A 16,807-nucleotide genomic window follows, 5' to 3' on the forward strand; every position below is an offset into this window, starting at 1 on the left:
TAAATGTAATTACCCAAAATATTACATAGAAGACTAGTGGGGACGGGGGGGGGGGGGGGGGGGAATGAAGGAGACAGAACTAGAGACCTGACCATCCCTTGCTTCTCAACTGTGACCGCTGACTTCTTTAACCCCTTAGGGACACAGCCTTTTTACACCTTAGGACCAGGCCATTTTTTTGCAAATCTGACCAGTGTCACTTTAAGTGCTCATAACTTTAAAACGCTTTGACTTATCCAGGCCGTTCTGAGATTGTTTTTTCGTCACATATTGTACTTCATGACACTGGTGAAATGAAGTCAAAAAAATATTTTTTTTTGCACCAAAAAATACCTAATTTAACAAATTTTTGGAAAAATTAGCAAATTTCAAAGTTTCAGTTTCTCTACTTCTGTAATACATAGTAATACCCCCAAAAATTGTGATGACTTTACATTCCCCATATGTCTACTTTATGTTTGAATTGTTTTGGGAATGATATTTTATTTTTTGGGGATGTTATAAGGCTTAGAAGTTTAGAAGCAAATCTTGAAATTTTTCAGCAATTTACAAAAACAACATTTTTAGGGACCAGTTCAGGTCTGAAGTCACTTTGCGAGGCTTACATAATAGAAACCACCCAAAAATGACCCCATCTAAGAAACTACACCCCTCAAGGTATTCAAAACTGATTTTACATACGTTGTTAACCCTTTAGGTGTTGCACAAGAGTTATTGGCAAATGGGGATGAAATTTGAGAATTTCTTTTTTTTGTCAAATTTTTTATTTTAACCCATTTTTTCCACTAACAAAGCAAGGGTTAACAGCCAAACAAGACTGTATCTTTATTGCCCTGACTCTGCCGTTTACAGAAACACCCAATATGTGGCCGTAAACTACTGTACGGCCACACAGCGGGGCGTAGAGGGAAAGGTGCGCCGTTTGGTTTTTGGCGGGCTGATTTTTATGGACTGGTTTATTTACACCATGTCCCATTTGAAGAACCCTGATGCACCCCTAGAGTAGAAACTCCCTAAAAGTGACCCCATCTAAGAAACTACACCCCTCAAGGTATTCAAAACTGATTTTACATTCGTCGTTAACCCTTTAGGTGTTGCGCAAGAGTTATTGGCAAATGGGGATGAAATTTGCAAATTTCATTTTTTTGTCTAATTTTCCATTTTAACCCATTTTTTCCACTAACAAAACAAGGGTTAACAGCCAAACAAGACTGTATCTTTATTGCCCTGACTCTGCCGTTTACAGAAACACCCAATATGTGGCCGTACACTACTGTACGGCCACACAGCGGGGCGTAGAGGGAAAGGTGCGCCGTTTGGTTTTTGGCGGGCTGATTTTTATGGACTGGTTTATTTACACCATGTCCCATTTGAAGACCCCTGATGCACCCCTAGAGTAGAAACTCCCTAAAAGTGACCCCATCTAAGAAACTACACCCCTCAAGGTATTCAAAACTGATTTTACATTCGTCGTTAACCCTTTAGGTGTTGCGCAAGAGTTATTGGCAAATGGGGATGAAATTTGCAAATTTCATTTTTTTGTCTAATTTTCCATTTTAACCCATTTTTTCCACTAACAAAACAAGGGTTAACAGCCAAACAAGACTGTATCTTTATTGCCCTGACTCTGCCGTTTACAGAAACACCCAATATGTGGCCGTAAACTACTGTACGGCCACACAGCGGGGCGTAGAGGGAAAGGTGCGCCGTTTGGTTTTTGGCGGGCTGATTTTTATGGACTGGTTTATTTACACCATGTCCCATTTGAAGACCCCTGATGCACCCCTAGAGTAGAAACTCCCTAAAAGTGACCCCATCTAAGAAACTACACCCCTCAAGGTATTCAAAACTGATTTTACATTCGTCGTTAACCCTTTAGGTGTTGCACAAGAGTTATTGGCAAATGGGGATGAAATTGGAAAATTTCATTTTTTTGCCTTATTTTCCATTTTAACCCATGTTTTCTACTAACAAAGCAAGGGTTAACAGCCAAACAAGACTATCTTTATTACCCTGACTCTGCCGTTTACAGAAATACCCAATATGTGGCCGTACACTACTGTACGGCCACACAGCGGGGCGTAGAGTGAAAGGTGCGCCGTTTGGTTTTTGGAGGGCTGATTTTTATGGACCGGTTTATTTACACCGTGTCCTGTTTCAACCCCCCTGATGCACCCCTGGAGTCGAAACTCCCTAAAAGTGACCCCATTTTGGAAACTACGGGATAAGGTGGCATTTTTTGGGGGAGTATTTTTAGGGTAAATATAATTTTTGGTTGCTCTATATTACATTTTTGTGAGGTAAGGTTACCAAAAATTGAAATTCTGATATTTCATCTCCATTTGCCATTAACTGTTGAGGAACACCTAAAGGGTTAATAAAGTTTGTATAATCATTTTTGAATACCTTGAGGGGTGTAGTTTCTTAGATGGGGTCAATTTTAGGGAGTTTTTACTCTAGGGGGGCATCAGGGGGGCTTCAAAAGGGATATGGTGTCAATAAAAAAGGCCATCAAAATCGGCCTTCCAGAAACCATGTCGGTCCTTTCCTTTTGCAGCCTCCCTTTTACGGATACAGCAGTTTACGACCACAAATGTGGCGTTTCTGTAAACTGCAGTATCAGGGTAATAAATTTTAACTTTTGTTTGGTTGTTAACCCTTGTTTTCTTACCGGAAAAAACGGACTGAAATGGAAAAGTGCCAAAAATAGCGGTTTTGGCACCGTTTTTTTGTTTTTTTTTTAACCGTGTTAATCTGGGTAGTTAGGTCATGGGATATTGTTATAGAGGAGATTCTTACGGACGCGGCAATATCTAATAAGTCTACTTTTTTTTACAATTATTTAGGTTTTTGACTATATTATCTTTTTTGATAGACTTTAGAGATACCCAAAAAAAAAAGTTGTAAGTGTCATTTTTTTTATTTTCTTTTAGCCAATTATCTTATGTGGGGGCTCATTTTTTGCGGGATGAGCGGACGGTTTTATTGGCACTATTTTGGGGGCTATATGACTTTTTGATCGCTTGCTATTAAACTTTTTGTTATGTAAGGTGACAAAAAAAATTTTTTTGCACCTATTTTTTTTTTTTTTTTTTTTACTGTGTTAATCTGGGGGGTTGGGTCATGGGGTATTTTTATAGAGGAGATTCTTACGGACGTGGCGATACCTAATAAGTCAACTTTTTTTTTACAATTATTTAGGTTTTAGACTATATTATCCTTTTTGATACCCTAAAAAATTTTTTGTATCTCTAAAGTCTAAGAGTCATTTTCTATTTTTTTTTTTATCTGATTATCTTATGTGGGGGCTCATTTTTTGCGGGATGAGATGACGGTTTTATTGGCACTAATTTGGGGGCTATATGGCTTTTTGATCGCTTGCTATTAAACTTTTTATTATGTAAGGTGACAAAAAAAACCTTTTTTTGCACCTTTTTTTTTTTTCTGGACCGTGTTAATCTGGGGGGTTAGGTCATGGGGCATTTTTATAGAGGAGATTATTACAGACGCGGCAATACCTATGTCTACTTTTAATAAATTATTTTAGTTTTTTTGGGTGTCTCAAGTCTGAGAACCATTTTTTTTTATCTGATGTCAGTGCTAAATTGGGATATAAATTTAGTACTCCATGGAAGTGTGATACTCCCTGAAGCAACCGTCAATGCAGAGGCCCGGATGATCGGGGCATGTGTCGCACTGAGTAGTCGTGTCCTTCCGTATCCCCCTCCTGCGACACACTCTGCACTTTTTTTGGGTTCGTCCCTTCTTTCCAGTATGGGGGACCACACCTGGAAAGTGTTGGCCAGGGACGATCCGGGCGCCTACAGTTCCCGAGGTACTCCGGCCTGCTCTTTCCCGGTCCGAAAAGATCAGGGCCTTGAGGACTGCCTCATAGAACTGGAGGAATGTCCCTGTGCTGCCAGCGCTTCGGGATAGTACAAAAGAGTTGTACATGGCAACCTGCACCAAGTAGACCGCAACTTTTTTGTACCATGCCCGGGTTTTGCGCATGGCGTTATATGGCTTGAGGACTTGATCCGAGAGATCAACTCCTCCCATATACCGATTGTAGGCGACGATACAATCGGGCTTGAGGACCGTTGCCGCGGTACCTCGCACAGGGACAGGGGTGATGCCGTTACCATGAATTGTGGACAGCATAAGGACATCCCTCTTGTCCTTATACCTGACCAGCAACAGGTTTCCAGTGGTAAGAGCACGGTTCTCACCCCTGGGGATAGGTACCTGGAGGGGGTGGGCAGGGAGGCCGCGTTGATTTTTCCGCACGGTCCCACAAGCGGACGTGGATCTGGCGGCAAGGGACTGGAACAAGGGGATACTGGTATAAAAGTTATCCACGTACAAGTGGTAACCCTTATCCAGCAGTGGGTGCATAAGGTCCCACACAAGTTTCCCGGTAACACCCAGAGTGGGGGGACATTCTGGGGGTTGAATCCGGGAATCTCGCCCCTCGTATACACGAAATTTGTAAGTGTACCCTGAGGTACTCTCACAAATTTTGTATAGCTTCACGCCATACCTCGCCCGCTTGGAAGGCACATACTGGCGGAAAATGAGTCTCCCCTTGAACGCAATGAGAGACTCATCAACCACGACCTCCCTTCCAGGTACATAGGCCTCCATGAATTTGGCCCCAAAGTGATCGATGACCGGCCGTATCTTGTACAGACGGTCATGGGCAGGATCACCTCGGGGTGGACATGCTGCATTATCGGAATAATGCAGACATTTCCTGATGGCCTCAAACCGGGAGCGTGTCATAACCGTACTGTAAAGTGGGGTCTGATATAGGACGTCCCCACTCCAGTACAGCCTGGCACTGGGTTTCTTGACCAGGCCCATATGCAGCACGATGCCCCAAAATGTCCTCATTTCGGCTGCACTGACCGGCGTCCAGCCACCGGGCCTGGCCAAAAAGGAGCCCGGGTGTTGAGCGACGAACTGTTGGGCGTACAGATTCGTCTGCTCCACCATCAGATTTACCAGTGGGTCACTGAAAAAATGACAAAAAAAGTCATATTCAGTGTAGCCCACTGTGGAAATCTGGATTCCTGATTGGCCTACAAAATCAGGAATCACGGGCTCGTATCGCTCTGGGCTACACCAGACAAGTTCACCGGCAGGGTGCTCCGGTGGATTTAACTGGTGGGCCGGGAAACCAGTACGAGCCCCAGAGCTGCTCGTACTAGTGTGGGCCACAGGGTCCCTAACATGGCGGTCCCCTTGCTCCGCCTGGCGGCGTCTCCGCCGCCTTGGGGGCTCATCATCATCGCTAGATGATGAGGAGGATGCGGATGACAACAGGAATGTGGGGTCATCCTCATCCTCACTGGGACTCTCGGACTCGGAGGCAAGCTGGGCGTATGCCTCCTCGGCCGAGAACGTCCGGCGGGCCATAGGGGAGTGTGTGTCTGCGTGTATATGTGCGTGTGTGTAACTCTTTATTTGGTGTGCGTGTGTGAGGGGGCACGGGTGTTCACGAACTCACCCTAAAACTAACAGAAAAAAATAAATAAAACTAACTAAAAAAAAGGGCAAAAAAGTGAGGAAAAAAAATTCAAAACTGCTGATCAACCGTCCGAAGTTGATCAGCGGTGGGGTGTGCGATGCGCTAACAGTGGCCGGACGCTAAGTGCCGGTCACAGTCAGCGAACTCAAAAAAAAAAAAAAAAAAAAAAAAAAAAAAAAAAAAAAAAAGCACCCCAAAAAAGGTGGGGGGGGGGGGGGGCAAGTGGCAGGGGGAGGGGGGCAAGTGGCAGCACCCCGGGGGGGTCTAGGGTCACACAGCTGTGCTGTGGACCCCAGACACCCTAACTAGGGTGATGCAATGAAAAGTAAAAAAAACTAACTTTCCCTTTTTTTTCCCTGCCTATCCCAAACTTTCCCTAGCTGTCCCTATGTACCTGATGGGGGGGTGCTGGGGGCACAGATCGGGTCCTGGGGGCACAGATCAGGGGTGCTGGCAGCGATGGTGGACACGTGCAGGCAGCTCCTCTCTCCTCCGGCGCTGGAACACAAAAGGAGGAGGAGAGGGGCGCCTGCCTCTTTTGAATCTGCCGCCGGACCGCCCCCTGACCAATCAGAAAGCGATCCTGAGTGGTGATGTCACCATCACCACTCAGGATCGCTGGATGGTGATTGGTGGAGTGAAATCACACCACCATCACCATCCTGTTCCGGGTTATCGGGTCTTCAGAGACCCGAATAACCCGGAAACGCAGAAAACCGCAGGTCTGAATTGACCTGCGGTTTTCTGCGATCGCATACATAGGGGGGTCACCGGACCCCCCGACGCATTTGCCCCAAGTGCCTGCTCAATGATTTGAGCAGGCACGGGGTTCCGATCGCCGCCGGCCGCGCGGCGGTGATTGAAAATGCACAGGGCGTACATGTACGCCCTGTGTCCTTAAGTACCAGGGCACAAGGGCGTACCTGTACGCCCTGTGTCCTTAAGGGGTTAAGACAGCTAAATTTTAAATTTGCTGGTGAAGTATAAATTTCTATCTTTTTATAAAAAAATTAATAAATTATACACACACACTACAGACCAAAAGTTTGGACACACCTTCTCATTCAAAGAGTTCTTTATTTTCATGACTATGAAAATTGTAGTTTCACTCTGAAGGCATCAAAACTAAACATAACAAAAAAGTGTGAAACTGAAAATATGTAATATTCTAGGTTCTTCAAAGTAGCCAGCTTTTGCTTTGATTACTGCTTTGCACACTCTTGGCATTCTCTTGATGAGCTTCAAGAGGTAGTCTCCTGAAAAGGTTTTCACTTCACAGGTGTGCCCTGTCAGGTTTAACAAGTGGGATTTCTTGTCTTATAAATGGGGTTGGGACCATCAGTTGCGTTGTGGAGAAGTCAGGTGGATACACAGCTGATAGTCCTACTGAATAGACTGTTAGAATTTGTATTATGGCAAGAAAAAAGCAGCTAAGTAGAGAAAAACGAGTGGCCATCATTACTTTAAGAAATGAAAGGTCAGTCAGTCCGAAAAATTGGGAAAACTTTGAAAGTGTCCCCAAGTGCAGTCACAAAAACCATCAAGCGCTACAAGGAAACTGGCTCACATGCGGACCGCCCCAGGAAAGGAAGACCAAGAGTCACCTCTGCTGCGGAGGATAAGTTCATCCGAGTCACCAGCCTCAGAAATCGCAGGATAACAGCAGCTCAGATTACAGACCAGGTCAATGCCACACAGAGTTCTAGCAGCAAACACCTCTCTAGAACAACTGTTAAGAGGAGACTGTGTGAATCAGGCCTTCATGGTAGAATATCTGCTAGGAAACCACTGCTAAGAACAGGTAACAAGCAGAAGAGACTTGTTTGGGCTAAAGAACACAAGGAATGGACATTAGACCAGTGGAAATCTGTGCTTTGGTCTGATGAGTCCAAATTTGAGATCTTTGGTTCCAACCACCGTGTCTTTGTGCGACGCAGAAAGGTGAACGGATGGACTCTACATGCCTGGTTCTCACAGTGAAGCATGGAGGAGGTGTGATGGTGTGGGGGTGCATTGCTGGTAAAACTGTTGGGGATTTATTCAAAAATGAAGGCATACTGAACTAGCATGGCTACCACAGCATCTTGCAGCGGCATGCTATTCCATCCGGTTTGCGTTTAGTTGGACCATCATTTATTTTTCAACAGGACAATGACCCCAAACACACCTCCAGGCTGTGTAAGGGCTATTTGACCATGAAGGAGAGTGATGGGGTGCTGCGCCAGATGACCTGGCCTCCACAGTCACCGGACCTGAACCCAATCAAGATGGTTTGGGGTGAGCTGGACCGCAGAGTGAAGGCAAAAGGGCCAACAAGTGCTAAGCATCTCTGGGAACTCCTTCAAGACTGTTGGAAGACCATTTCAGGTGACTACCTCTTGAAGCTCATCAAGAGAATGTCAAGAGTGTGCAAAGCAGTAATCAAAGCAAAAGGTGGCTACTTTGAAGAACCTAGAATATTACATATTTTCAGTTGTTTCACACTTTTTTGTTATGTATATAATTCCACATGTGTTAATTCATAGTTTTGATGCCTTCAGTGTGAATCTACAATTTTCATAGTCATAAAAATAAAGAAATCTCTTTGAATGAGGTGTGTCCAAACTTTTGGTCTGTACTGTATATATTTAGTATACGATTGCATCCCTCTTGTCTTTAACTCAGCGCAAATAACGAATACATTTTACACATCCCAGAACAGGGAAAAGATATCAAATCTAGATCAGAATATGTGATTTATGTGTTGCAATGCTCATTGCCGGAGCATTTTTTGAAACTCAGGCATAACGTCTCTCCACTCCGCTTTCGAGTGATTGATGGAGTACCTCTTCAAAGGAGAGGAGGCGACAGGGAAATATTACTAAAAAGGCTGGAGCCAAGGTGGATTTTTGAACTGCAAACACTTGAACCAAGAGGTCTTAATAGGGAATTCAGGATCGGTCCACTCTAAGCCGAAAGGGCTCTTGTCTTTACCTCTCTGGTTTCGTACACTGTACCTAATGTACTTATTGGACACTTGTTTTTAAGAAAGTATTGTACCCAACCTTTAAGGCTGTGATCATATATACTTTTCTTATCACATTTCTTTATAGAAATTTATATTGCTGATGAAACCTGGGGACATAATCCGAGAGGAGACCTTGGTATTGGAAGACATATACGGTAGCCATCACTCAGGATCTGAATAGATTGACATCTATAATAGCTCAGTTTGTTGTTTGTTTTACTTTATTATACGGACAACCAATATGGTCTGTAACCATTTTGGTTCTATTGTGGCCAAAAAAGTAATTGAGAACTATTGTTCTATAATACATGGTCCCTGTAGTCTATACCATGATTGGAATCTTGTGCCATGTACCCCTTCTCTGTGGACTTACTTAGCCCATTACCTATAAGGTGTATAAAAGGACCGGTTCGAATGGGGCGGCCTAGCTGGGATTAGGGGGGTTAGCCTGGTGACGGGCAGCCTAACCACCCGGCTAGACCAGTCAGATGTGGTTGACACATAGGTGGGGCGTTCCTCTTGTAATATGGAGGACACATCCGTGAATTGACTGTAAGGTACATCTGCCCCATATCCAATGTGGGGTAGATGTGCCAACCAGGGTATTGGAGTGGTTCTCTAGGGGAAGGTTACGACCCGCGCTTAATCAGTGTGGAGGACGTCCCCCCTATGGAATGAATGCACGAGCCCTCTATGACCAATTATGGAGCCGAGGAGACATTGGGATTTGGCGACCTACTTTTGAATTATGGTGTAGCAATAAGATACCATGTTGTTTATATGGATTTTTAGTTGGCCCCTATGGAACCTGTGGATGAACGACAGAGGTGCCCTTTTAAAAGGAAAGCTGTTAGATTTGAACCGTCATGAATAACTATACAAACTAGGGCTGCACGATACAGGAATTTTGTGCGATTGCGATTAGGGCCCTAAAAATTGCGATAACGATATGCAATGCGATATTTTAAAGGGAATTGTGCTAGAGGTCTATTTGCTTGGATTTTCAAGGCAAAAGCACACACAAATTACTGATGATGCAGAAATGTAGTTATGCTTATCTCAAGAACTGAAATGCTCAGTGTTTTTCAAAATAAAACATCTTTTACTAAATTAAATAACATATTTGCATTACTGCAAAAGTCCAAAATCCAAAACTTGCCATTTTCTTACTAGCGCTGCACAGAACAGATAAATAAAATAGAATAAATAAAAGAACATTTGTTCATTAAAATAACGACTTGCCTCCAGCCCCTCCTCCCTCCCCGCAGTGTAACTGATGTATCTCCGGCCGCGCTGTGCAGCATAGCGGCTGGCGATACATCCGTGTCAACCACGTAAAAAGTCAACCATCGCTTTATAAGGCGCACTGCCATTTTACCCCCACTTTTGGAGGGGGGGGGGGGCAAGTTTGTCTTATAAAGCGAAAAATATGGTAATAAAATTGCAGCATTTTTGGGTTGGCCATTTGGTGATTGCGATATGGCGATTAATTGCAATTGCTTTGGCGATATATTGTGCAGGCCTAATACAAACCAAGGTATGTAATGAAGTAAAAACGAACACCGCATTCAGTGTATTAATATGGCTGTAGCAGAGAGACTTTAAACTTGAATGTTTACATCGTTTCCATGACGCCGCTGGAGAGGCGCTGTGCGGGTGCAGAGAGCCTGACGTCGCATCTGGTCTATGTGTATACCAGGCGCAATGCGCTCGTGAGGACGTACGTTTGGTCTCCTTGATATCTGCCGGGGACACTCTGCGCAGGCGCCATGGGACGATGCCAACGCCATATCAAACAGACGAAGGCGCGCATGCGCCCTGAGATTAGAGGAACGCCAGATGGAGCGTGTTCTTCCATATCAAGAACTTTAATTTGAAGGCCTCTTCTGGGATATGTCCTCCAGGAACGCATCGGCGATAATAGTAAGCACGATTTTAATATTTGTGATAATAGAATAAGTAGGATTATGATTTGGATAAGATGATAAATAGTTTACACTGCTGGGGAACACAGAAAGAGGTGGGATCTATTTTGAATTGGCAATTGCTAATTAGCATACTCAATTGAGTCATGTGGTTTGGTAAGAGGGTATATGTATTTGATTTTTGTTCAAAATGTAAGTTGCTTGAGAAAGAGCACACAGGTCTGCGGTTTCTTTACCAGTTAAGGGCTCTTTCACACTTGCGTTCTTTTCTTCCGGCATAGAGTTCCGTCGTCGGGGCTCTATGCCGGAAGAATACTAATCAGGATTATCCTGATGCATTCTGAATGGACAGTCCGTTCTTCAGGATGCATCAGGATGTCTTCTGTTCCGGAACGGAACGTTTTTTGGCCGCAGCAAATAGCGCAGCATGCTGCGCTTTTTGCTCCGGCCAAAAATCCGGAACACTTGCCGCAAGGCCGGATCCGGAATGAATGCCCATTGAAAGGCATTGATCCGGATCCGGCCTTAAGCTAAACGTCGTTTCGGCGCATTGCCGGATCCGACATTTAGCTTTTTCTGAATGGTTACCATGGCTGCCGGGACGCTAAAGTCCTGGCAGCCATGGTAAAGTGTAGTGGGGAGCAGCATACTTACCATCCGTGCGGCTCCCGGGGCGCTCCAGAGTGACGTCAGGGCGCCCCAAGCGCATGGATCACATGATCGCATGGCACGTCATCCATGCGCATGGGGCGCTCTGACGTCATTCTGGAGCGCCCCGGGAGCCGCACGGATGGTAAGTATACTGCTCCCCCGCTCCCCGCTACTACTACGGCAATCAGGACTTTAATAGCGTCCTGGCTGCCATAGTAACACTGAAAGCATTTTGAAGACGGATCCGTCTTCAAATGCTTTCAGTACACTTGCGTTTTTCCGGATCCGGCGTGTAATTCCGGCAAGTGGAGTACACGCCGGATCCGGACAACGCAAGTGTGAAAGAGGCCTTATTCATGTTTGGGGGAGTACAGGACTGACTCCCAACACAGCTGGCACCACCACATTAAGGAACGGTAATTAATTACTATTTTTTCCATTGTGCTGCTACATTATTTTATATTTTTTATGACATGTATGCGGTTAGCCATAAGGCTGATCGCATACATGTTATCCCTTCAGGTGCCATCAGTCAAATGTAACCACGGCATCTGATCAGTCTGGAAGTGGAAGTCACACGCTTCCGCTCCGGTAACAGTGTTCCCCGGCTGAGATCAGGGAACCCGTTACATCTCTGAAATCGACTGAAGCCTCAAGCAGGCTTCTGTGCCTATTTCAGGAATATACCAATACAGGCCACTAGGTGGCAGCATTATATTGTTAGATTCAAAATGAAGTGTTCAATGATGGCTATATAGCCATCAATGAACACTATGGGCAATCTAATAATTGCCAGTTATTGTCACCCAAGGTGACCAAAAAAAAAATAATAAGATAAGAAAATGAGAGTCTACAAAAATAAAAAACCTAAAGAGTTCAAATCACCCCCCCTTTCCTTAACCCCTTCCCGACATGTGACGTACTATTACGTCATGGAAGTCAGTGACTTTCCACATTTGTACGTAGTAGTACGTCATGGTGATCAGGCGGGCACCTGAGTGGTGCGCGCCCGACCACTGCAGGGGTCCAGCAGTCCCTGGTAGCCGGGCCCCTGATGTACCTGCCGGCATCGCCGTTTACAGTGATGCCAGCGGATAAACCCCCTTCTATGCTGCAGTCAGCGCTGACCGCGACATAGTAGTGGTTTGCTGCGGGTGAAGGAGCGCATCAAGTCCCCGCGCTGCTGTGACAGAGGCTGCCCAATGCCTAGCATGGCATCTGGACCCATCTTCTATGGCAACCTGTTAGTGTATGACACTAAGTCATACACTAACAGGCAATGCATTACAATACAGATGTATTGTAAAGCATTGCAGCAGGGATCAGACCCTCAAAAGTTAAAAGTCCCAGAGTGGGACAGAAATAAACACACATTATCGCCGCGCCCGTAACAACCAGCTCTATAAATATATCACATGAGCCACCCCTCCGATAAATACAAAAAAGCCATTTTTGTCACCTTACATCACAAAAAGTGCAACACCAAGCGATCAAAAAGGCGAATGTCCCACAAAATAGTATCAATAAAACCATCACCTCATCCCACACAAAAAGAGACCCTACCTAAGACGATTGGTCAAAAAATAAAAGAGCCATCGCTCTCGGACAATGGGACACAAACATTTTTTTGTTTCAAAAATGCTATGGTGTAAAACTTATATAAAGAAGAAGTATACATATTCGGTATTACTACGTCCGTAATGATGTGCTCTATAAAAATCTCACATGATCTAACCCCTCAGGTGAACGCTGTAAATATAAAAACTGTGCCAAAAATTAAAAAAAAATTGGTCACTTTGCCCCATAAAGTGTAATAATGAATGATCAAAACAAATCATATGTACCCAAAAATGGTACCAATGAAACTGGCACCTTATTGCCTAGTTTTCAAAATGGGGCAACTTTTTGGGAGTTTCTACTGTAAGGGTGCATCAGGGGGGCTTCAAATGCGACATGGCATCTAAAAACCAGTCCAGCAAAATCTGCCTTCCAAAAACCATATGGCGTTCCTTTTCTGCTGCCGTGTGCCCTTACATCAGTTTACAACCACATGTGGGGTGCTTCTGTAAACCGCACAATCAGGGTAATAAATATTTAGTTTTGTTTGGCTGTTTAACACTTCAAGGGTTAAGAAAAAAATAAATAAAAAAAATCTAGATTTTATCTTTTTTTGGGCAGATTTTTTTATCTCCATTTTCCTTAAATTTTTGTGGAACAGCTAAAGAATTAACAAAGTTTGTAAAATCGGTTTTGAGTAATTTGAGGGGTGTAGTTTCTACAATGGGGTCATTTATGGGGGCTTTCTACTATGTAAGCCCCACAAAGTGACTTCAGACCTGAAATATTCCTTAAAAAGTGGGTTTTGGAAATACTTAAAAATTTCAAAATTTGCTGCTAAGCCTTCTAATGTCCTAAAAAAAAATAATGAAATTTACAAAATGATGCTGACATAAAGTAGACATATGGGGAATGTTAAGTAATAAATATTTTATGAGGCATCACTTTCTGTTTTAAAAGCAGAGAAATTGAAAATTGCGAAGGTTTCAAAATTCTTTGTAAACTTGGGATTTTTTTCATAACTAAAAAAGGTAAAATATAGTCATTCAAATTTATGACCATCATGAAGTACAATGTGTCTCAAGAAAAAAAAAAAAAGTTTCAGAACGGCTTAGATAAGTAAAAGTGTTCCAAAGTTATTACCACATAAAGTGAAGCGTCAGATTTAAAAAAAAAAAAAAAAAAAAAAAGACCCGGGCAGAAGGGTGAAATACTTAAAAAACAACAACCAATCGGTGTCGCAGTGTGCGAAAATGTCCATAAAATTAAAACCTAATATTAATGGCATACGGCGTAACGGGGGGGGGGGGGGGCAATTTGCCATTTTTTGTCACTTCAACTACCCAATAATTTTTTTTGTTTTATAAAAAGTGATCAAAAAAGTTACTATATATATATATATATATATATATATATATATATATATATATATATATATATATATAGTAATTCCCTCAAAAGGTTAGGTTTTTTTTGTATGAAAAACTCAAAATTACACAAGTGTGGTATTGTTGTAACCGTACTGAACTGGAGAATAAAGATAACAGGTTAATTTTACCACATAGTGTTAAAAAAAAAAAAAAAAAAAACACACACACCTTTATGAGAATTGTGCTCCCCCCGCCCTTCCCAATTCTACCCCATTTGGAATTGTATTACCGCTTCCTACTACATGGTATGCAACCATAAATGGTGCCATTAGAAAGTACAACTTGTACCGCAAAAAATAAGCCCTCATAAGGCTGTGTGAATAATAAAAAATAAAATAAAGGGGGGGGACGACTATGGGAAGGTTGGGATTAAAAAGCAAAAAAGGAAAATTCCAGGGTCCTGAAGGGGTTAAAGTGTAACTGTCATTCCTTTTTTTTTGTAATGTGTAAAGGCAGCGATACTGATCATTTTTGTAATATACAGTACTTTAAATTACTGAAATTGTAAATTTCTATTAGAAAAATAGCACTAAAGTGGCCCATTTTTTAGCCTTAGCAACGCTCCTGTCTTCCGTTTCCATATCTGTGGAGACTTGCTAACACTGACTGTAAGGCTCCATTCACACATCCGCAATTCCATTCCGCGGAACGGAATTGCAGACCTATTTATTTCTATGGGGCTGCACATCGTGTGCGGTCCCGATCCGGAATTGCGGACCTGCACTTCCGATCCTGGAAAAAATAAATAAATAATGGAACATGTCCTATTCTCGTCCGGCATATTCTCTTAGTACCGGCAATGTGTGGTCCGCAAAATGCAGAATGCACATTGCCGCTGTTCGTGTTTTGCGGATCTGCAAAACACACACTGATGTGTGAATGGACCCTTAGGCTACTTTCACACTAGCGGCAGCCTTCTCCAGCAGGCTGTGCTGGCAGGGGGGGCAGCCTGCCAAATCCATGCAACCACTAGTGCACCGCAGCACGGTTCACTAGGGGTAGCACGGATCAAGCAGGCTGTTCCCCTGCCGGAGAAGGCTGCTAGTGTGAAAGTAGCCTTATGTATTCAGAAGACAGGAGCGTCGCTAAGGCTTAAAAAAGGGCCCTTTTAGAGCTATTTTTCTAATAGAAATTAAAAATTTCAGAACTTAAAGCATATTACAAATAAATGGTCAGTCACTGCTATATATATATAAATATATATATATATATATATATATATATATATATATATATACACACACACACACACACACACACACACACACCCCACCATCCCAGTACCCCAGGTGCTGTGATTATCGATATGAGGGGCCTACAGTACAATATATTATAGCCTGTAATAAGCAGCAGATACTTGGTGTCCACATCACTCACTGTATACACTGCTGACAACCTCCATAGGGCAGAGATCAGACACTGCTGACAACCTCCATAGGGCAGAGATCAGACACTGCTGACAACCTCTAGGACAGAGATCAGACACTGCTGACAACCTCTAGGACACAGATCAGACACTGCTGACAACCTCTAGGACACAGATCAGACGTAGGACACTGCTGACAACCTCTAGGACACAGATCAGACGTAGGACACTGCTGACAGCCTCTAGGACACAGATCAGACGTAGGACACTGCTGACAGCCTATAGACCGGCGCCTCCTCTATATCCGTGCTCTTACCCGGTCCTGCTTGGACAGCACGAGCCGACAGCCGCCCAGCCGGAACCTGACCAGGTTGTAGATCTCCTCCGGGTGTCCTAGAGACCTCAGGAAGTCCATGTCCGCGGTGTTCCAGCTGTGATGCTCTGCTTCTGCAGCCCCACACTAGTCCTTTATATACCCGCCAGCGGTTCATCTCTCTAGCCCCGTCTTCACCTGTCATTTCCGACCAATGGCTCCTCAGCTCCACAGCGGACTAACAACTCTGATTGGAGCAAATGCCAACCAATTAGAGAAGACCTGTTGCCGGGGTAACGCATCGCGCTAGCAGGTGATTGGTTTTGTGGCAATGTGACGGAACATATCTTTGGAAATGTGGGCGGAGCTATCCGGGTACTGCGCAATAGAATCTATCCTTACAGCGCGCGGGACTTTTAGACACCACCGAGTCCTCCTTGTGTCTCAGCGGGCAGAGGCATGCTGGGAATTGTGGTACCAAGGCTCAGACGCTAGAGGAGGCTGGTGTTGGACTACAAGCCCCAGCATTCCTTGCAGTATTACTATATATGCAGAGGCTGATGGCGCAGTATATCCAGAGTGTGAGAAATGGCGCCCACTACATAATGGGGGTCCTCACAGTCAGCCTGTAACTGCCTAGTGCCCATCTATACACCCGCCCAGTGCCCTCTGCCCCCCCCCCCCCCACTACCACAGGGAAATAGTGCCCCACACATAGTAAAAATACCCTTAGTGCCCCAACCAGATTGTCAACCAGAATTTTTCTTTTTTCTGGACAACTTATCCCAAAATCACGGACAGCCACTATTTTTTACAGACAAATTTAAAAACCATAATGGGTAATAAATATTGTAAGTAGGGATGAGCGAATCGACTTGGTATGAAACATCCAAAGTCGATTCACATAAAACTTTGTTCTAATACTGTACGGAGAAGGAGCTTCTTAGAAGTATTAGAATGTATTGGCTCCGATGAGCCGAAATTATGGCTTCGCAAAGTCCCGGGAGACTTTGCGCAATAACTTTTTA

The 16,807-nt window shown here is 43.9% G+C and overlaps 1 protein-coding gene across 1 annotated transcript in view; it reads right to left on the minus strand.

The window, feature by feature from the left end:
• LOC122944548 (squalene synthase-like) overlaps nt 1–15,932 on the minus strand; it is a 68,352-nt gene extending 52,420 nt beyond the window's left edge. The window contains exon 1 of the mRNA XM_044302948.1: nt 15,783–15,932. Within this exon, the coding sequence (XP_044158883.1) occupies nt 15,783–15,881 (99 nt within the window). The 5' untranslated portion in view covers nt 15,882–15,932. The remainder of the gene's footprint in view (nt 1–15,782) is intronic.
• Between the last annotated feature and the right edge of the window lie 875 nt (nt 15,933–16,807).

The sequence above is a fragment of the Bufo gargarizans genome, chromosome 8 (assembly GCF_014858855.1).
Source record: "Bufo gargarizans isolate SCDJY-AF-19 chromosome 8, ASM1485885v1, whole genome shotgun sequence".
Classification (NCBI taxonomy): Eukaryota; Metazoa; Chordata; class Amphibia; order Anura; family Bufonidae; genus Bufo; species Bufo gargarizans.